Consider the following 22,699-nt stretch of genomic DNA (forward strand, 5'->3'; position numbering starts at 1 on the left):
CGTTCCTTCTTTGTCATTCGATGTACATAGCGTTCCTTCTTTGTCATTCGATGTACATAGCGTTCCTTCTTGTCATTCGATGTACATAGCGTTCCTTCTTTGTCATTCGATGTACATAGCGTTCCTTCTTTGTCATTCGATGTACATAGCGTTCCTTCTTTGTCATTCGATGTACATAGCGTTCTTTTTGTCATTCGATGTACATAGCGTTCCTTCTTTGTCATTCGATGTACATAGCGTTCCTTCTTTGTCATTCGATGTACATAGCGTTCTTTCTTTGTCATTCGATGTACATAGCGTTCCTTCTTGTCATTTGATGTTTATAGCGTTCCTTCTTTGTCATTCGATATACATAGCGTTCCTTCTTGTCATTCGATGTACATAGCGTTCCTTCTTTGTCATTCGATATACATAGCGTTCCTTCTTAAGTCTTTACTGTCCTAAATTGGTCTTGATATCTTTGGTTACAAAGTTTGATTTATTTGATTTTGGAGTTATATTATACACACATATGGTAAAAGCTATATGAAAGATTGTAAAGATGATAAAGTTGGTTTTATTAAACCTTTGTTTTTGAAGCGATCTTTGATGTTTTTATAAGATCCAGTAGCTAAAACGTCATGGAGTTTTCATCATGTACAAAAAAGATGCCTTTCCACTCTTCGCTTGTTTTCTCTAATCATCATCATCATCATATCTCTTCGCGCCAGGGCGATCCAAACTCGGGCTGGAAGTTTGGAAGTGTTGCCCGTGTTGTAGCAATCAGTCGAAATCAGGGACAGCACGTGAAGCCTTGCTACTTGTCCCCGTTTTCTTGAATCATTCAATATCATAAATAATTTACATTTTAGACTCTTCTTCAACTTCTTGATGCTCGACAACTTGCTTTAAAGTTGATTGCAAATGTCACTTATGGTTACAAATCAGCAAACGTCTCAGGACGAGTACCTTGTGTTGAGGTAACTTTGTATTCATGATAGAAATTTAAACAAACGATAGCTCTCCCATTCCATCTAAACAGACCGTGCGCCGTAAACTTTGTATTCATGATAGAAATTTAAACAAACGATAGCTCTCCCATTCCATCTAAACAGACCTTGTGCCGTAAACTTTGTATTCATGATAGAAATTTAAACAAACGATAACTCTCCCATTCCATCTAAACAGACCGTGTGCCGTAAACTTTGTATTCATGATAGAAATTTAAACAAACGATAGCTCTCCCATTCCATCTAAACAGACCTTGCGCCGTAAACTTTGTATTCATGATAGAAATTTAAACAAACGATAACTCTCCCATTCCATCTAAACAGACCTTGTGCCGTAAACTTTGTATTCATGATAGAAATTTAAACAAACGATAACTCTCCCATTCCATCTAAACAGACCTTGTGCCGTAAACTTTGTATTCATGATAGAAATTTAAACAAACGATAACTCTCCCCATTCCATCTAAACAGACCTTGTGCCGTAAACTTTGTATTCATGATAGAAATTTAAACAAACGATAGCTCTCCCCATTCCATCTAAACAGACCTTGCGCCGTAAACTTTGTATTCATGATAGAAATTTAAACAAACGATAGCTCTCCTCATTCCATCTAAACAGACCTTGTGCCGTAAACTTTGTATTCATGATAGAAATTTAAACAAACGATAACTCTCCCATTCCATCTAAACAGACCTTGTGCCGTAAACTTTGTATTCATGATAGAAATTTAAACAAACGATAGCTCTCCCATTCCATCTAAACAGACCTTGTGCCGTAAACTTTGTATTCATGATAGAAATTTAAACAAACGATAACTCTCCCCATTCCATCTAAACAGACCTTGTGCCGTAAACTTTGTATTCATGATAGAAATTTAAACAAACGATAACTCTCCCATTCCATCTAAACAGACCTTGTGCCGTAAACTTTGTATTCATGATAGAAATTTAAACAAACGATAGCTCTCCCATTCCATCTAAACAGACCTTGTGCCGTAAACTTTGTATTCATGATAGAAATTTAAACAAACGATAGCTCTCCCCATTCCATCTAAACAGACCTTGTGCCGTAAACTTTGTATTCATGATAGAAATTTAAACAAACGATAACTCTCCCATTCCATCTAAACAGACCTTGTGCCGTAAACTTTGTATTCATGATAGAAATTTAAACAAACGATAGCTCTCCCATTCCATCTAAACAGACCTTGTGCCGTAAACTTTGTATTCATGATAGAAATTTAAACAAACGATAACTCTCCCATTCCATCTAAACAGACCTTGTGCCGTAAACTTTGTATTCATGATAGAAATTTAAACAAACGATAACTCTCCCCATTCCATCTAAACAGACCTTGCGCCGTAAACTTTGTATTCATGATAGAAATTTAAACAAACGATAACTCTCCCATTCCATCTAAACAGACCTTGTGCCGTAAACTTTGTATTCATGATAGAAATTTAAACAAACGATAACTCTCCCATTCCATCTAAACAGACCTTGTGCCGTAAACTTTGTATTCATGATAGAAATTTAAACAAACGATAACTCTCCCCATTCCATCTAAACAGACCTTGTGCCGTAAACTTTGTATTCATGATAGAAATTTAAACAAACGATAGCTCTCCCATTCCATCTAAACAGACCTTGTGCCGTAAACTTTGTATTCATGATAGAAATTTAAACAAACGATAACTCTCCTCATTCCATCTAAACAGACCTTGTGCCGTAAACTTTGTATTCATGATAGAAATTTAAACAAACGATAACTCTCCCATTCCATCTAAACAGACCTTGTGCCGTAAACTTTGTATTCATGATAGAAATTTAAACAAACGATAACTCTCCCATTCCATCTAAACAGACCTTGCCGTAAACTTTGTATTCATGATAGAAATTTAAACAAACGATAGCTCTCCCATTCCATCTAAACAGACCTTGCGCCGTAAACTTTGTATTCATGATAGAAATTTAAACAAACGATAACTCTCCCATTCCATCTAAACAGACCTTGCGCGTAAACTTTGTATTCATGATAGAAATTTAAACAAATAATAGCTCTCCCATTCCATCTAAACAGACCTTGCGCCGTAAACTTTGTATTCATGATAGAAATTTAAACAAACGATAGCTCTCCTCATTCCATCTAAACAGACCTTGTGCCGTAAACTTTGTATTCATGATAGAAATTTAAACAAACGATAACTCTCCCCATTCCATCTAAACAGACCTTGTGCCGTAAACTTTGTATTCATGATAGAAATTTAAACAAACGATAGCTCTCCCTATTCCATCTAAACAGACCTTGCGCCGTAAACTTTGTATTCATGATAGAAATTTAAACAAACGATAGCTCTCCTCATTTCATCTAAACAGACCTTGCGGCGTAAACTTTGTATTCATGATAGAAATTTAAACAAATAATAGCTCTCCCTATTCCATCTAAACAGACCTTGCGCCGTAAACTTTGTATTCATGATAGAAATTTAAACAAACGATAGCTCTCCTCATTCCATCTAAACAGACCTTGTGTCGTAAACTTTGTATTCATGATAGAAATTTAAACAAACGATAACTCTCCCCATTCCATCTAAACAGACTTTGTGCCGTAAACTTTGTATTCATGGTAGAAATTTAAACAAACGATAGCTCTCCCCATTCCATCTAAACAGACCATGCGCCGTAAACTTCGTATTAATTGATTGTATATATATTATACATCTACCAATACACATATATATTTTAGATACAATAAATATATAAAATATTTACTACAGATAATTGGTAAATATATAATATATATAATATAGATACATGTTGATTATTATGATTATCGTGAGCCTGGACTAAGTCACATGCTCAGATTGAAAATCTATCAAGTGCTTATTGTCATACTGGATTCATTTTACTGTTAAAACCATCTGAATATTCTTTTCTGTTTTTCATCAGATTGCTGACGCCATTGTTCGTAAAGCACGCGAGACCCTGGAACGAGCTATCAATCTCGTGAACACAAATGATGAGTGGGGTGCTCGTGTGGTATTATAGGACACCGATAGTCTTTTCGTATTAGTAAAAGGTGCCAGTAAAGAGGAAGCGTTTAAGATTGGAAAAGAAATTGTTGATGCTGTTACTGCAGAGAATACTAAACCTGTGAAACTAAAGTTTGAAAGGTTTTTATCTACTGTAAAATTGTATCTATTTGAGAGATTTGGACTTTAAGACACATTTATGTATAACTACTCCGCTATATCCCTCGACATCGTGTTATTGCAAGGAAACAAAAAGTTAGTTGTCATAAGTACATTCATGAATTGATGTAAAAGCTAAATTAATTTATTTGAACAAATTTTAGCGTTCGATTTCTCGGTTTTTTACAACTCTACACTGTCCTGTATGTGAACAATTAACACAGCACGGTTTGTGTCAAAGTTGTCGTAGCAACCCTTAAAAGTTTGTCTTTATTCTGGCAAGTAGAGTGGGGAACTGGGAAAGAAAATACAGTCATCTTAAAGAGGTATGCTTAATAAATAACCTAATAATTATGGTTTGTCTTTTTCATGACATTTAATTTTTTTCATATTGTAGATATGTTTTCAGTGTTGTGGAGCTAGAGATGAACAACTGAGCTGTATATCACTGGATTGTCCTGTTATGTTTAAACTAGAGAAGTTAAAAACAAATATGGAATATGGAATGACATTAAGAGACTTTCAAAAAACAATTGAAGAAAGTTATGGTCAGTCAGAGGTAAAAAATATAACCACCAAACGTTGATGGTATATTATCATCGTTGAAATCTTGATGAAATAGAGTTTTCAAATTTTTCACTAAAGCATTTTCTTGGCGCAGCACATTTGTTATAGATTCAACTTTGTGAGGTTAAACCAAAAGGCGGCCCAAAAAATCACTTAAATTGTATAAACAAACGATAACTCGCCCCGTTCCATTGTAACACACCGTGCCCCGCAAACTTTGTATTGATTAATTGTATCTATATTATATATTCATTTATGTATTTGTTTTATTATTTATTAATATATTTTTTAGGTAAATATATAATATAGATACAATCAATCAAAGTTTGGGCACGGTCTGTTACGATGGAATGGGGCGAGTTATCGTTTGTTTATACAATTTCAGTGATTTAATGCCCATGGTTAAACTTTGTTATTTAAACATTCATATTTTTATAGCACAAATCTAAAGGGTTTTGGAGTTCCAGTAATTTATAATGGATCATAATGGATCACCATTTCGCTATTCTGTCAAGGATTGCCATCTAATACAGGTATAAATGTACATAAATGATCACAAGAAATATTTTTGCTCAATTGACTTAACTTCTTTGGATGTACTAAACAATGTCATTTCTATTATTCGTAAAATATTCTTGTTTTGGACCACTAACATTGTTTCATTGTAACTCATTATTTTCGATATCAACAGACACATAAATGCAAGCAAAAGATTAATTAAGCATAGACGGACAAACAACGAAGCATGCAACATAGATATCAAAATAAGCCGAATAAAAAATAGTGACTTTTAGACAACTTTCACGTTAATAAAATTTCTATTTCTTTAATTCATTTACCGTTTCACCAGGTTGGTTGCTGACGCATTCGACAATTGTTTGTTTAATGTGCTTATAACATTTTAAATTTTCCTTTTAATAATTATACAGGATGTATCATTGAAACATTCTTTATACAATGATAATTTCTAAAAAATAGGCACTGGATGAGTACGTAAGGATTTGCTTTTTTATGATTGACAATTGCAAAATACCAGTATGACTGATATAATCTGACAAAAATGTGTGGGAACTCAAAATATTGGGTATCAAAACACAACATCATAACAAGGTTTTGCCAACACAACCACTACAACTTTGTTGTTTACATTTTCTATGTTATGTATCTGCATAATGTCAAAAACATCTCGCTATTGCCTGCGTTTCACTAGTCTATCGAACATTGGTGTCTACTATCAAATCTCTGAACAAACAAACGTTTAAATTCATAAAAGTTTGGGAATGGTATATAAAAAAGTGGAAATAAAAATTACACTATATCTTAGTAATGAGATGCCCCGATCCTCGTCAAATACATTTCTCAATACTACCTTTGAAAACGTTTTAACCTATGAATTAAAAAGCAAATAATGTTTCCTTACCGTTATGTTATTTGCTTATATATTTTCAAAATTATCCCTGTTCCTCATCAGAAAAATTTAAACAATGACAAACATTAATGTCGAAATGTACGTTCAGGCGGTTAACAAATATTCGAGTTCTCGGAAAATACCGCCATTTTTTAAGTGCTTTTTATGTCATTGAGTTTACTATTTATCTTAGGCCTGTTTGAAACGTCGAATTCTACATGAGCCGAATGCAATTAAAACAAAAGATATCGAGGATTTTTTCTCATTTTCTTTTGTTTTTAAAGCATTCCGTTCATGTAAATGTGACGTTTGAAACGGACCTTACCCTTACAGCGACATAAAGAGTTTTCTTCTTAAGCCTAGTTCACATATGACTGAGACATAACTGAGCCATTATTAAGGGCAAGCCTGAGATGCTTTCTGATCTTGTGGCTAAGGCAAGCCTGAGGCATGTCTGCGATGCTTTTCAATGACATAATTCAAATCGCCGATTGACCACAAAAATTTAGCTGCAATTTGAATTTGACAAAGTAGTGCTTCGTAATTTAAAAATAGCGTTACTATTAGCAATTTATGCGACCCTTTTAACAGTCATTCCAAAATACATCAAAGACGGGAGAGCCGGTTTAGAAAAAAGAGACTAATTTGTATTTCACTCTTTGATTTTTGTACTCTGGACACGATTTATCATATATAGTCCGATAGTTTCGTATTGTATCCATAAGTTTTTATTTTTATCTTAAAGTGATCGGAATTTTTCCATTGAATCTTTTTTTGGTTCCATGTACTGTGTTGAAAATTTGCATGATTCAGCGGCAATGATTGATCTCCACGCTAGGAGGTATAAATGTTTTTAAAGTAAGTTTCTTGAGTGGGATTTTTAATGCACTGTAGCTTCTATATTATACGTATGTAGTTATTAATTTATTATTTAATAAAACTACATTTAATTAAGGCTGCATGAGTATCAATTTTTGCTGAATCATGGAAATTGTAAATGTCAGATAATTTCAAATATTGTCAAGGTTGAAAAATGAGACATCACCATAAAATATGTGATGGTCAGTCAACAAATCAGCAAAATCAAAGTGAAGCACCTTTCATGTTGATGGAAAAATGCTCAAAGGTGAAAGAATGCGACTTTGACCAAAATTTTTCAACGCGCTTGCATTTCACTCATTTTCCTTCCAAATCGCAACAAACAACATAGCATTCCATAGCTAGAACCTTGAACTCTTTTTTTTTAAATATTTAAAACTACAGTTATTTATTCAGTAATTTACACACATCAGCAAGTAAAAGTTGGATTACCTTTTTTTGAAACACCCTGTATCAAGAACTTAGATTCCCAGACCATGGGGGTTCCCCTTTGGATAAATTAACTTAAATGTATATTTTATTAAATACGTGTATAATTTACGGAAAATAAGAAAATAAGAATCAAAGGAAGATATCAGAATTCAACCCTTTAATAACACCATGACAACTCGTAGCGTATAGTAAGTCTACCAGTGCTATGAAAATAAATATTTTGTTGTTCAATTAATTTTTCGTTACTCACTACACTACATATGAGATGACAACAGTAAATATAGGCCAGACACACATAATTAGAGTAAAAGCTCCATTTTTCTTGGCTACATCACTACCTAAAACATACATAAAGATAAATTACATTGTCAGGTGGTCACCAATGCCAGATCTATCAAAACGCTTGTCAGCAAAGGATTTTTATTGTGTTTAGTCTTTACAGAAAGAAATGGATTTTTGGCTCCATTCAAGGAACAAGATTCTTTGTTAGCCCTGGCTTTTGGGTATGTTTTCTTTCTCCTTTAGCTGACCAGCAACAGTTGCATTTTCAATTTTTGTTGGCAAAGGTTTAAATGGAGTGTTTGTTTGGTTCTTTTTGTTGTTTAATAAGAAAAATCATAACTTGTACATTATTTACATGAAAAATTTATAGTGCTTAGTAAGTTTTCTAAACAGCCCAAACCCTGGCTTTGCTGTTTAAATATACAAATTTCTGTTCACTGTGATGAATGGTAAAACATAATTTGTATTGAAAAGAATTGTGTGTGGAAAGAAAGTCAATAGTTTGGTTACTTGATTCAACATTTCTTTCTATTTACGGTTGGGGATTTACACCTTAATTGTTGTGACAATGTTCTTTTCTGCTTACATTTAAATGTAGTAAATCTCATTTTAATTTATATTTGATTTTCTTGGGATCAGAGATAACCACAACATTTTGTATTGTGATTTTGTGGTAAAATCATTTATGTAGCTGGGAGAATCAGTTTCAAAGCAATGTAAAGTATAAACTATAGCAAAAGCAAGACATGAATGTCATAGCAATGAAAATGACTCATTACTGTCCATATCAGTAGTAAAGACACCAGTAGAAATGACTCATTTACTGTTCTTATCAGTTGTAAAGACATTAGCCAAAAATGTCTGGTCATGTCATTCACTCCTGAACATGGATACATACTTTAAAGGAGGGTGTTGCCCTAGAAACATATTCCTAATATAAACTTTTTATAGTTTGTACACAAGTTCTCTAATGTTCGAATTAGGTTTTGGAAAAAAAATAAGAAGAATTTCCTTGCAAAATGAAATACTAACTGTTACACACAATGCCAGAGCTCTTCAAGATGCCCTGTGAATAAATGACATAGCAGACTCTTTATTTTGGGTAAGAGGCACATATTCATATATTTATGTTCTGCCACATTAAGTTTCTTTGAAATCCATTGTTTTCAACTGATTAAGACATGCATATATGAATTTGTGCCCCCAACTATTAAGTATCCTGCGCCACTGCTGGGATTTTTTATATATTAGTAAATCTGGTAGTCTAAAATCTGGTAGTCGGACAGTTAAATGTGTCATTTTTCCTTCTGTCAATGCTATGGCAATGATATCCTGCTTTTTCTTCAGGTTATTTACAACTTTCACTTTACATTGCCTTTATAATTTGAACTATAATAAAGTATTATTGAATCAATCATTGAATAAATATTTACTCCAAAGTAAAAAAAATAAACATTGTCATGACAATTAAGGTGTTAGTCACCAAATCAAGTATGATTGAATCAAATAACAATAACTGCATGTCCATTTCAAAAAACTACAATTCTCATAAATAGAAATTATATTTTGTAAATTATATGAATGAATAGAAATATATATAGAAAAGATTGTATTCATACATATATAGCAAAGCAAATCTTGTGGGCTTTTCAGCATTTGAAAAAAGGATGCTACATGATCATGGTTGCTGTAAGATCAGTATTTACTTTCATTATACAAGAAAATGACACAACAACATTCATTTTAAAGAACTTCACAAATTCTGAATAGTTAGATATTGCAAACTAAACTCATAAATATACTTTGATAGTTCCATACAAGTTTCTTAATAAAAACTGTTCCAGTAAATAAATTACAGTTAAAAACTTGAAAATACAAATGTTTGAATATTGTCAATAATATATTTATACCTTTTATAAATAAACAACTGGTGTTATTTGAACCTTTGTTAAAAGAAATCTACAATACAACTGCTTCTAATCAGCTTTCGTATAAAGAAGACATACCTGAAATAAAAAGATAAATTGATTTTCTTCTTCCTTAAAAATGAGCTACAAATTCATTTCCTCTTCTTCTATCTCCTTGCACGTTTTCATAGACAGGAGTATTTTAACTTCTAGCAAATAAAAGATAAATAGAAGTCCAAATGCTTCAGTTTCAATATCTATAGTTTGTTTATAACCAAATAAAGATTGTAGTATATTTGCAGTACATGTTCAGGTAAATGCTTTCGTTTTAATATCTTTCGCTCGTTCATAAAAATCTTTTGCTTTTTCGTACTCTTCCATATCATCGTAAACCGAACCCAGATTGCTGTACGTTGTCGCAATATTAACATGGTCAGGTCCAAATGCTTTTGTTTGAATTTCTATCGCTCGTTCATAAAAATGTTTTGCTTTCTCGTACCTTCTCATTTTACTGTAAACCAAACCAAGATTGTTGTACGTTGTCGCAATATTAACATGGTCAGGTCCAAACGCTTTCGCTTGAATTTCTATCGCTCGTTTATAAAAATCTTTTGCTTTTTTGTACTCTCCCATATTATCGTAAACCGAACCCAGATTGTTGTACGTTGTCGCAATATTAACATGGTCAGGTCCAAATGCTTTTGTTTGAATTTCTATCGCTCGTTCATAAAAATCTTTTGCTTTTTCGTACTCTCCCATATTACTGTAAACCGAACCCAGATTGTTGTACGTTGTCGCAATATTAACATGGTCAGGTCCAAATCTTTTCGTTTTAATTTTCATCGCTCGTTCATAAACATTTATTGCTTTTTCGTACCTTCCCATTTTACTGTAGAGCAAACCTAGATTGTTGTATGTTGTCGCAATATTAACATGGTCAGGTCCAAATGCTTTTGTTTGAATTTTCATAGCTAGTTCATAAAAATCAATTGCTTTTTCGTACTTTCCCATTTGATAGTAAACCGAACCCAGATTGCTGTACGTTGTCGCAATATTGAAATGGTTAGGTCCAAATGTTTTCGTTTGAATTTCTATCGCTCGTTTATAAAAATCTTTAGCTTTTTCGTACTCTCCCATTTTACTGTAAACAAACCCAGATTGTTGTACGTTGTCGCAATATTAACATGGTCAGGTCCAAATGCTTTCGTTTCAATTTCTATCGCTCGTTCATAAAAATCTTTTCCTTTTTCGTACTCTCCCATATTATTGTAAACCAAACCCAGATTGTTAAACGTTGTCGCAATATTAACATGGTTAGGTCCAAATGCTTTTGTTTCAATTTCTTTCGCTCGTTCACAAAAATCTTTTGCTTTTTCGTACTCTCCCATTTTACTATAAACCAAACCCAGATTGTTGTACAATTTCACAATATAAATATAGTCAGGTGCAAATGTTTTCGTGTCAATGTCTATCGCTTGTTCATAAAAATCTTTTGCTTTTTCGTACTCTCCCATATCATTGTAAACCGAACCCAGATTGTTGTACCTTATAGCAATTTTAACATAGTCAGGTCCAAACGCTTTCGCTTCAATTTTCATCGCTCGTTCATAACAATCTTTTGCTTTTTCGTACTCCCCCATATTTTCGTAAACCGACCCCAGATTGTTGTACGTTGTCGCAATATTAACATGGTCAGGTCCAAATGCTTTTGTTTGAATTTCCATCGCTCGTTCAAAAAAATGTTTTGCTTTTTCGTATTCTCCCATATCATTGTAAACCGAACCCAGATTGTGTACGTTGTCGCAATATTAACATGGTCAGGTCCAAATGTTTTGTTTGAATTTATCGCTCGTTCATAAAAATCTTTAGCATTTTCATATTCTCCATTCTTCCAAAGCAATAACCCAGCTCGTTGTACGAATAGGAAACATCAATATGATCAACACCTAACACTTTAGTTTGAATTTCTGTTATTTCATAAAGTACTTTAGTTGCAAGTTTATAGTTGCAAAATCTTTCCAAAACATCTACAAAATATTTGGCAAATTTCCAATTTCTTTCATCAAGTTTTTGTTTTGATGATTTTACATCGATCAACTTATTTAGGAAATGTTGAAATGATGAATTTGTTATGAATTTAATTAGATGTGGAATTATTTTGATTTCATCTTCTCTGTCTTCAAAATGATTTAGTGCCAAGCAACTTGACAGGCAAGATCAGCTGCAGTGGAATTATTTTCGTTTTGTTTACAGCCAAAGGTCTGCGATGAATAATTTATGATGGCTTCGTGTACAACGCTGTGCAGGCGGATGTCTTTCTTTTCCGTTTGAAGGAATAAAGAACAATGCTTTAATTCAAGACAGACATCTTCTGCAGATATTTTTGGATCAATGCTTTTAATAAATAGTATTATAACATCTTGTGGTAAGGGATCGAAAGATATTATTGAGAAAAGTTTAAAAACATGTTCCAACAAGATGGATTCTTCAGCATTTTTTTGTACTGCTAGCATAACAGTTTTCATTCCTAAATAAGATGTATTTATCTTTTGAAAATAGCCATCCATGTTTTGTCGCTCTCCTTCATTCAACTTATCAAAATATTGCTCCCACGTGAATGTCGGATTTACACTTTTTACTCTACCTACGTAGGAAGCAGCATTTGCCAGGAACAACGGTTGACGATCTAATTTGTCTGATAAATCCTTTAAATATTTTTCATCTTTATTATGAATATCAGAAAAGACAGATAGAAGTCCTCGACATTCTTCATCGTTCATACCATGACTAACTGAAATGTGTTTATTTAGATTTCCATCTGGTGGTATAGCATCTGTATTTTGGACAGTTACAATAATTTGACCATTTTTCCAGCTATGATCACCAACTTGAGGTAAAAATGGATAAATTTTATGAAGTTCAACCACGTTATCTACAACAATCCACCATGTTTGCCAAGATTTCACTTGTTGTGTCAGCAATAATTGAAAATCTTTAATTTTGTCTTCGCTGCTTTTTGCTTCTTTCAGAATATTTTCAATGACAGTTTTATCATTGCTAAAGTGTTGACAAAGTTCAGCATAAGTTTTTAAAAGGGATTCTGCATCATTTCCATAGAGTGTCATCACAAATGTTGTTTTATTTTCCCACTCAACCGACTTAAACATTTCTTCACAAACTTGTCTGGCTAATTCAGATTTACCACTGCCAGGATTACCAGAAATATAATAATATGTTAGTTCATTATTGTTAGTACTGCGCAAGTTATTGAGATCTGCTGTGATTTGATTAAGTAACTCTGTACGTTTAACGACATCGTGATTTGGTTTGCAAGGAAGTAATTGAAAAGAATTAAATTTGTTTCGTTGACATTTTTTTTCATTAATTTCATTGAATGAAAATCGTAGATCTTTAAATGACTTTTCAATATCACAAAGCATTTTGTCAAATTCGGTATTAGATACTCTTCCTGGATTATCATGGGTAAATTTGTTTCTTACAATACGAAGTACATTAACGGCAGATCTAACTTTTGGGTCAATTTTTGTTCCAATTGAGTTGGAAAACAATATTGCTGCAAATAGTGTTGTACAATCCCACTTACTTGTGTCACCCTCTTGAAATTTTGACAGAATATGTTTGTCATGTGGTTTCTTTTTTGTTTTTTCAATATTGAACAACTTCTGACCACTAACGTTTGTATTTTTCCATTCTCCGTGGGATTTTTTGTAGTTAATGTTCCACTCTTTGATAAATAAATCAGCAAGTTTCTTCGTAACAACATCTGTAAGTATTTCTTGCAGGTAGAAGTTATTAATTTTATCTCTTGACTGCATCTAAAGGTCATAAAATTATTAATATATATATAAATTGGTTCTTTAATTAGAGTTTATTAACAACTAAAATTGTTGAAGATCAAACATAGCTACGTAATGTTACAGTTTTACTTGTACGTGTAAATGAATATAGAGGATGGCAGCTGAAAACAACGCAATTGGACCTTTTAGTTTTCCTGCATTTAGCCATTTGGCTACATTTTGGTAGTGGCGTCGCCAGGATTTTGAGAGTGGAGGGCACGAAATTTGTACCACGTCAGTCGCTAGCGAAATGGCCCTAAAATTGCTTCTACACTGGGAAATTTTTAAAATATTTATCACAACATTAATAGTTTCAATTTTTAACTTCCCAGTTTAACCCTGGCGAAATTGGTTATTGTTCGTGTTGAAACGTTACGTAGATTGATTATTGATTTTAATGAAATGTTTTCATATTATAATACTTCCAGAATTGTAGTATTTTTATGAGCCTTAGTCTTAGTCATTGCTATATTTGTATTTTTGTGTCTACAACTTTGAGTCTTCGAGTATACTTGTTAATGATCTCATACAAGTTCTATGATATGGTGTAAAGTGGTTCATAACATGCATCAAAATATTACTTGTTATTTCTTGCCTACTAGAGACTTGAATTATTCTAAAATTATTGTTTTTTTTCTTTTTAACTGACACACAAAAGTTTGTCTAACTGACACACAAAGTTTGTGCAGGCAGTCTACTTGAATACAATGACTACTTAGTCAGCTGTACAATAGAAATATATATGAAGCAGAGTGCTCTGTAATTTAGCCTTTGCATTTAAAATAATTCCTATTTTTATAAAAGATCTGATTGCCTTCTAGAATTAATTGTGAAGAGAACCATGAGAAATTTTTCAAGTATTCTTCCTTTTCAATGAAAAAATCATGTTAAATATAGGACACGTCTTGTAAGCCATGTTTTATAGAAAAAGAAACAAAAAATTCATTCTAGTTTTGTAGAATGCAGATTGAGACTGTGTCCAGGTGAACATTAAAAATCAAATTAATTGCACACTGTAAAATATTGTGGTAAATTCTGGTATTACCTTTTTATAGTATTCTGTATGTAATCGACACGCAAACTTCCTGTAAATGCCATCAAATTTACAATTTACTAATTGTGTTTCTTTGCATGCATTTAAAGTTTCTTAAAACATGCCTAACACTTGAAATGTTTTGGAAAATCTAGAAAATGAGAAAAAAGCTCAAAAATTTTGTCTTACATTTGTTGAGTCATGCTCTTAAACCACAGAAACATGTTAAAGAAATAGTATGTGTGTAGTTTGGTTTACAGACGGCTAACAGCCAATGAACAGTTATTGGCGTTAGTTAAATTTCCTTATGTACCATGTATAGATTAAATAGAGGAACTATTCCGACCAATAATAATATTTGTTATTTGTAATAGACTATAAATACTGCTCTGTAAAATAATAAAAATCAGTTCGATCATTAAGTTCACTTGTGGTTGTTAATGAAGGTATAGAGTATATTACGAAAAGAGATATGGCGAGTTACTCGAACTCAACAGGTTATGGGTCCAGGAGAGGTTTGCTTTTCGATGGAAGCGAAAGCAAATACGAGTTATGGGAAGTAAAATTCTTGGGCTATATGCGTCTTCAAAAACTCTACGACGTATTTATCGAATCAGCAAGTGAGAGAGAAGAACCAGCAGCTTTAAAACTGGCTGACGCTTTTGCAGAGTTGGTCTAATGTCCGGACGAAAGAAGTTTGTCTCTTGGAGGCGAAAGACAATGGACGAAGCGCTTTAGAAACCTCAGACATCACTATCAAGGCAGAGGAAAACCTCGCATCATCACTCTTTACACGGAACTCACTTCGCTGAAGAAAAATGACGGCGAGACTGTCACAGATTATATATTGCGAGTGGAACGATCAGCAACACAGGGTCGGATCTAGAGTATGTCAAATCCGTCGCGCGACTGATGTTTGAAATTCAAAAATTACCTATTCATGTTAATTAAAAATTCATTAATTATTCTTACTTTATTATCGCATTCACTTCGTGATAAAAATCCAGCTTTATTTATTATTGAAAACTAATGACTATAGCAATGAATTTCTCGTTGGTAACCAGATCAGTTGAATTTTAATTGACCTGGAATAACCGACTGATAAGCGGGGTGGCTTGACTGGTTCGACGGATAAAAGAGTCTAAACGCCAAAACGCTTATTTTATTGGTCAATGGCCAGATCAGATGAAATCTGAATGGTCTGAATGATAAGAGGGTGGCCGGACGTATAAGGAGTCCAAATTGCTATCTTAAAATTGGTTCATTTTGAATTGTTTTGTTGTGATTGTAGTTTGATCGGATTTCGACTGATAGCCAACTGAAACCAATATACTGTCAGCCACTGTCTGAATTGAATGTTTGATCGTTTCTACAGTAATTTTATAAAGCACGATAGAAACTAATCTAAATGTTGAAATGGAAATTTTTACAATCATATATTACTAAATTGCCAACCAAACTGCAGAATTTTCAAAGAGGGTGAAAAATTTATTAAATTGTAAATAAATGGCGTTAACGATCTCGCGAGCAACATTTAGTCATTTGCAAATGTGGCTGTGAGATTGCCAGGCGGAAAGCGAATTTTCAATATGAAACATAACAGCCCAACAATACTTTTAAAAGCCATCACAATAATAAAATAGAGAAGGATTTATTATTTACGTTTGTCTTTAACTTCAAGACATCTTCAGATTAATTGAGTTAATATATATACACGAGGTTTTAAATACGTTGATACGGTGTAAGTGTTAAATACGTGAGAGAGCAAAGTTAATGACGGAATTGGTGAGAATGGCGGTATACGAAGAAGGTGAAAGTATCATTGCCTTGGAAGTGAGAGAGGGTTTAAGTTTGGATATAAGAGGCTTTCATGAACCATAAGGTCATAAATGGAGGAGGAAAGAGAATTGAGAAATTTAAAACGCAAAGAGATGGCTTCATGAGAAGAACTGCAGATGGTGGTGGATATAAAGAGCCCCTTGTTAGATTTTGCAGTGTTGAGATTTCTGGTGGTGACGATGAGGTTTGACCCACATACGATGTAGCAGCATCGATACTTAAATGAGTTTACAACACCAGATCTCGTGAGCCAGAACCCTATCCTAAAAGTAAAGAAAGAGGCAGAAAAATTCATAAATGAAAAACACAACGAACTTTTGTCCCACTCTGGTACACGTAATGGCATACTTTATGACTCCCCTAAAATTCATAAATCCTCCATCCCTCTAAGACCACCATCTAGTATTGACCACTACCCCACAAGCTAAAGCCAAATTTATTCTTTCTACACCATCTCTGCCAACTCCCATGTTATCAAGGGACTTTTTTCTGTCCAAGATCTTACAAAGTGACATTAACGCCATAATGTTGTGATGGCGAGCTTTGATGTTAAATCATTGTTCACTAACATCCCAGTGGAGGAAACAATCGCCATAATAACTAATCACATCTTTCCAAAATGTCCTTCAAGGTCTTGACCGTTCACAAATCACCAACTTCTCTCCCTCTCTTAAAAACAGTCATTTCTTTAACGGCCAAGTTTATCAACCGATTGATGGTGTGGCTAAGGGCAGCCCCCAGGCCCACTGATATTTGCAAATACATGGTGGCTTCCTTCAATGAAAATTCATGGCTTCACAACTGTCCTCCACCTTCAAACCCTTCTTACCAACGTTACGTTGTTGATTGCCACTCTTCCGATCATTGAACAAACCTCTTTCACCATCTCAACCACCAACATCCTAACATCTCTTTACATCTGAACTGGAAAAGACAACACGCCTCTTTCTTGACGTAAAAATAACGCGCTCAAACGGCAAGTTTCCACCTCCGTGTATCGTAAACCCAACTTTCACTGGTCTCTCACCACTTCCATAGTTTCATTCTCATTCAATACAAAACGCCCTTGATCTCTCTTTACTTCAGATTCAACCCTGCTCCAGCTATGAACACTTTCATACCGAACTAGAAGTCGTTAGAAAATTGTTCACCTTTTAAACAACTTCCCTTCATACATTTTGACAATCATGCTCACCGCTTCTCAATAACAATACATTTGAACCCAAAGATCTTATTCACACTGCTCCTAAGAAAATCATAAAATTTCTGTCTCCCTTTCACTGGCCTACACTGTCTTCAGATACGTACTCAAATCACTCGACTCTGCAATGCTGCTCTTCTCATATCAACGTTCTTTTTTCGTTCTTCCAGGCGTCTCCCTCTTCTTTCCTTTTAAGGATAGGGTTCCCAAGTCCTGAGATCTGTGTTGTATAATCATATAAGTGTCGATGTTGTTTGCATCGTATGGGTCAAACCACGCGTCATTTACACACCAGAATATCAGAATTTGGGAATTCTCCCTTAACAGGAAGCCTTCATATGTCCACCACCATCAGCAGTTCCTTTTCTCATATAAGAAATACATCTCACCCTGCCGATTTTATTGATTTCTCAATTCTCTTCCTCCTCCACATTATGACCTTATGATTCATGAGCCTTCTTATATCCAAACCAAACCCTCTCTTAACACCCAAGGCAACTAACCCCTTCACCTTCTTTAATATACAATCATTATTCTACTCAATTCCGTCATCTAAACTTCCTACTCCTCTACATGTAATTTAACACCCCATAATATATGCTTGTATTTAGAACTCGTGTATATATATTAACTCAATTAATCTATGTCTTAAGTTAAAGACGAAACGTAATTAATAAATCCTTCTCTATTTTATTATTGTGATGGCTTTTTTAAAAGTATTATGTTGGGCTATTATGTTCATATTGAAAATTTCAGTCATTGATGTTCAAAAGAAAGCCAACATTGTTTTGAGTTTTATCAACGGAAATTTACGTCCAAACGTAAGCAACGCAAGCAATGAATGTAACATACAAACAATTTGCGAGTGTGTGTGACTCGACAATATATGTATGGTGGGTGATAGGATGCTAAATTGTTGTTGACGAAAGGATTCTTTAGCTATGATTTCATTATTAGTGCTTGGGAATCGTGACTGTTATATGGCAGCGAAGTCCTACATTCTGCAAATATATTTAAATGGACAAAAGATCTGTAGCCATAAGGCGCCATACTATTATTTACTTTATCATAAACAAATGTTTGGGGCTTTTTCTAGTCATGATCAAATCCAATCATTGGACAATTATACTAATATATTGTTTAAGATTTGAGAAAAAATCAACAATGATTACGAGAAGCTGCTTTATCTAACCTGTGATTTTGAGTCTTCTGATCCATGAAGTTTTATTTTGACAATTTGACTAGAATGGTATTAACTCTGAGGATTTGGATACATGAAATGTTGTCCCATGTCACATAATTGTCCCCTTTCAACTGAACCTCATGTAGAGATGTAAAGGTGTGTTAATCACTATTCAACCAGATTGTTTGCCAAAACCCAAAAGGCTATTGGATGTATGAGCAATATTTCTATAAAGCAAAAAATGTCCTCTATGTACGATAAACTTGAAATTTGGCAAAACAATGTATTTTCATGATCAATGGAATTTTTCTGATGATCATTATAATTTCTAAACTAACTATTTGATTTACATTTAACGAGCTTTGATCATATGAAAAGATATTTATTATAACCAGTAAGCATGACACATGAACCTTTATTTTAACATTCATTTTAATTATATAATTAAAGACATGTTAATACACCCTATTTGTATTTGCAAATACAATGCTACTAGTGATTGCTATATAGCACACCTTGCAGAAGATAATAGTCTAGTGAAATGCCTAATAAACATAATGGCATTAAGCTGTCCTTAACTGCAAATTTTCACTCTGATAATTTTGCTTAATATTTGGCAGAAAATATTTTTGAGTTCTTTCAAAAGTGAATTTGCTGGCATTGATGTGATATGGGTAAAGGGTTACAATAAACTTGCATGGTTTGAAGTCTGAGCTTTTCTATATCTATGTACTGTCACTTGTACCCAAATTTCTAACTTAACTCATTACATAGAGGTTTGAATGGGGGTCTCTCATGGGGTCTATGCCTGACAACTTGGTAGAAATTTTTAAAAGACTATATCTGTTTTTAAAATAGCATTATTGTAAAATAAATTTTACGTCTTGAGACACACAATGAGCCATATATTTCGCATTTGAGAATGAGCCTAAATATTAAGCAAAACATTCAAGTATTGTACACTTCATTTTAAAAACGTGCTAAAAATGTGTTGTTTTTACGCAAAAACGATGCCCACAAAATACATTTTGTATCGCTCTAAAAAGCTGAAAATGGCATTTTTCAAGGTTCTGAAATTTAAAATTTCTTAGGGGAGAATGCCTCAGACCCCCAATCTTAAGAGAAGCCGAGGAGATAATAAGTGATGCACTACTCATTGCAATGGTTTTAAAGGGTCTCCCAAGCACATACGACGTCTTTGCTACCGTAACAGTTCAAAGGGAAAGACAAATGACATTTACGGAATTTAAAAACTCGTTACGAAGTCATGAAGAAAATATCAAACCATTGTCACAAAAAACTGAGGTAGGTTTTGGTGTCCCTAAGAAAGGGACACAAAAGCTAACAATGCCGAGTGAAGGGGAACAAATGGTACTCAATATGCAAGACCAATACCCACGACACGAAAGATTGCCGAAAGACGAAAGAAACGTCCAAGTCAGCTAAAGACGGGCAGCGCTGTGACAGTGAACGGCAACACTCATTTTATTCGTGTCAAAGGATGAAGAAGAAAAAGGCTGAAGCAGACGTAAAGGATAAGGATGAAGCAAATTTAACTCTACTGGTGGACATAGGAGCTACAAGCCACATTATTAACAATAAGTCAAAAATTATAGATTTTGATAGTAAATTTGATAGTAAAGCGCATGGTATTCAATCAGCAAATGGCAGTAAAGCCAACGCAGTAGTCGGTAAAGGTACTGCTAAAGTCAAATTAGTTGACTTGTATGGAAATGCGCAGGATGTCTTATTAAGTAATGTCTTATATGTTCCATCTTACGATGAAAATATATTCTCAGTAAATGCTGCTGTACAAAAGGGGGCAAAAGTCAAATTAGATAAACACGATAAGCATGTACAGTGCCCTGATGGCACAACGTTTGGAATAAGACAAAAGGAAAACTTTACTATATAAATAGCATATCTTCGAATAAAAATGTATGTTCCCTTTACGAGTGGCACAAGGTTCTAGGTCACTGTAGCTACAAGGATGTTGGAAACTAGAGAAGGTGGTTAAGGGAATAAAAATCACAGATTTGAGGTTAGTTAAGTGCGATGTTTGTACGCAAGGTAAAATGTGTCAGACGAAAAGTAAGCTGGAAGATAAAAAGGCGAGGTGTCCTCTTGAGTTTATTCACACGGATCTTGCAGGTCCTATTGATCCGGAAGGAAGAGAAGGGTTTAGATATGCATTGTCGTTTGTGGATGATTATTCAGCATTGAATATTGTCTATTTTCGTTAGCATAAAAGCGATACACCACAAGCATTAAAACAGTTTTTAGCAGATGTTGCACCTTATGGAAATGTAAAGCGCATAAGAAGTGATAAAGGCACTGAATTTACAAGCGAGAAATTTAAATCTATTCTTAGAGAAAACAAATTTAGACATGAAACTAGTGCACCATATTCGCCACACCAGAACGGCACATTTGAGAGATCGTGGTTAACTTTATTTAACATGGCTAGGTGTCTATTGCTAGAAGCGGAACTACCAAAATCCATGTGGACATATGACGTCATGGCATCTGCTTATATTAGGAATCGTTGTTTTAATTCGAGGTTAAACAAAACTCCGTTCGAAGCGTTTACAGGCTGAAAACCAGACTTGAGCAAAATGCACATTTTTGGTTGTGTTTGTTATGGCTATTCACAAAAAGTTAGACGCTAGAAGTAAACAAGGTATTTTCGTTGGGTATGATAAAAATAGTCAAGCATATCTACTATACTACCTTGACATTAACAAGGTAGAGCGAGTAAGATGCGTTAAGTTCTTCAGGGAGGGTAGCAGGGAACTGCCAGAACTAGATGATGAAGAACTTGCACCTCAGATAGCAAAATTGCATGAAAGAAATCCCAAAACAACTAACGAAGACATTAGTACTCCCGAGACATCTAGAGAATCAAGATACCGCACTAGGATAAGAAGTAAGAGTAAATACCTTGACGAGTATCTGACAGAAGAAGTTTCAGGGGAGGATACTGTCTCATATACCGTAGATTATTGCTATAGAGTATCCAACATCCTAACGACATATTCCCAAGCAATAAGTTCAATGAATAAGTAAAATGGCAAAAAGCTATGAATGGTGAAATGAAAGCGTTGATTGACAATGATGCGTTTGAACTTGTTCCACCCCCAACAAACACAGATATAGTGGGTGGAAAATGGGCACACACCGTAAAAGTAGAGCAACATTTCGTAAAATGATAGCGAGAGACTTGCCGAGCGGAAATCGAATTCGTGTAATAAAAACTAATGCCCAACATAAAGTTTTGATTAGAGCCATAGAAATAGACCAAAAAATTGTATTTAATGTAACGTTTCGTCTTTACTCAAGACATCTTCAAACAAATGATAAATACGATGTTAAGACAAAATATTATATTTACAAAAAGGTGTTAAATTACTACTAAAGGAGGCGGTGTCAAATGGATATATGATAAGGAAGTTAGGAAGTAAAATAAAGAGAAATTAAAACAGGTTAAGTGGAATGGAGTTTCCTTGCACGTTAAGTGAAGGCTTGTATTTATTGATTAGAAGACTCTCATGAATGGAGAGTTCATAAGAATCGTTAGAAGAGGAGATTATTTTAAAGTCGTCTAAGTTTGGGGTGTGTCCAGTTGCGTTAATGTGAGCAAAGATGCTTGATAACGCAGGGTGGGAAACTTGGTGGCCTGTAAGGGGAGATATTCCCAAGGGCTCCAAAAATCTGGTGTGTAGATGACGTGTGGTTTGACCCACATAGGAGGCGTGGCAACTTCGACACTTGAATATATAGACTACACCAGACTAATTTTCTCCTTAAAGGGGAAAAAGAAGAGATACGTTGGGAAGGACGGAAAACAAATTTAATAGATATATGTGGGAAGGCTGCTGCACAAAGGCTATTGATTTGTGTACGAATTTGAAGGGAGTGTATGCCGGTGAA

The 22,699-nt window shown here is 34.1% G+C and overlaps 1 protein-coding gene and 1 pseudogene across 1 annotated transcript; one reads left to right on the forward strand and one right to left on the reverse strand.

The window, feature by feature from the left end:
• Nucleotides 1–4,669, forward strand: part of LOC124456768 — a 92,113-nt pseudogene extending 87,444 nt beyond the window's left edge.
• A 5,056-nt stretch (nucleotides 4,670–9,725) lies between these two features.
• Nucleotides 9,726–14,649, reverse strand: LOC124458352. Its single transcript, XM_047008384.1, has 3 exons — nucleotides 14,559–14,649; nucleotides 12,173–13,492; nucleotides 9,726–9,755 (listed from the first exon to the last, which is right to left on the reverse strand). The coding sequence occupies exons 2-3, from the start codon at nucleotides 13,490–13,492 to the stop codon at nucleotides 9,726–9,728; spliced, it is 1,350 nt and encodes a 449-aa protein (XP_046864340.1). The 5' UTR covers nucleotides 14,559–14,649.
• Nucleotides 14,650–22,699: the final 8,050 nt, after the last annotated feature.

This window comes from Xenia sp. Carnegie-2017, unplaced genomic scaffold, assembly GCF_021976095.1.
Source record: "Xenia sp. Carnegie-2017 unplaced genomic scaffold, XeniaSp_v1 HiC_scaffold_6, whole genome shotgun sequence".
In the NCBI taxonomy this organism is placed as follows: domain Eukaryota; kingdom Metazoa; phylum Cnidaria; class Anthozoa; order Malacalcyonacea; family Xeniidae; genus Xenia; species Xenia sp. Carnegie-2017.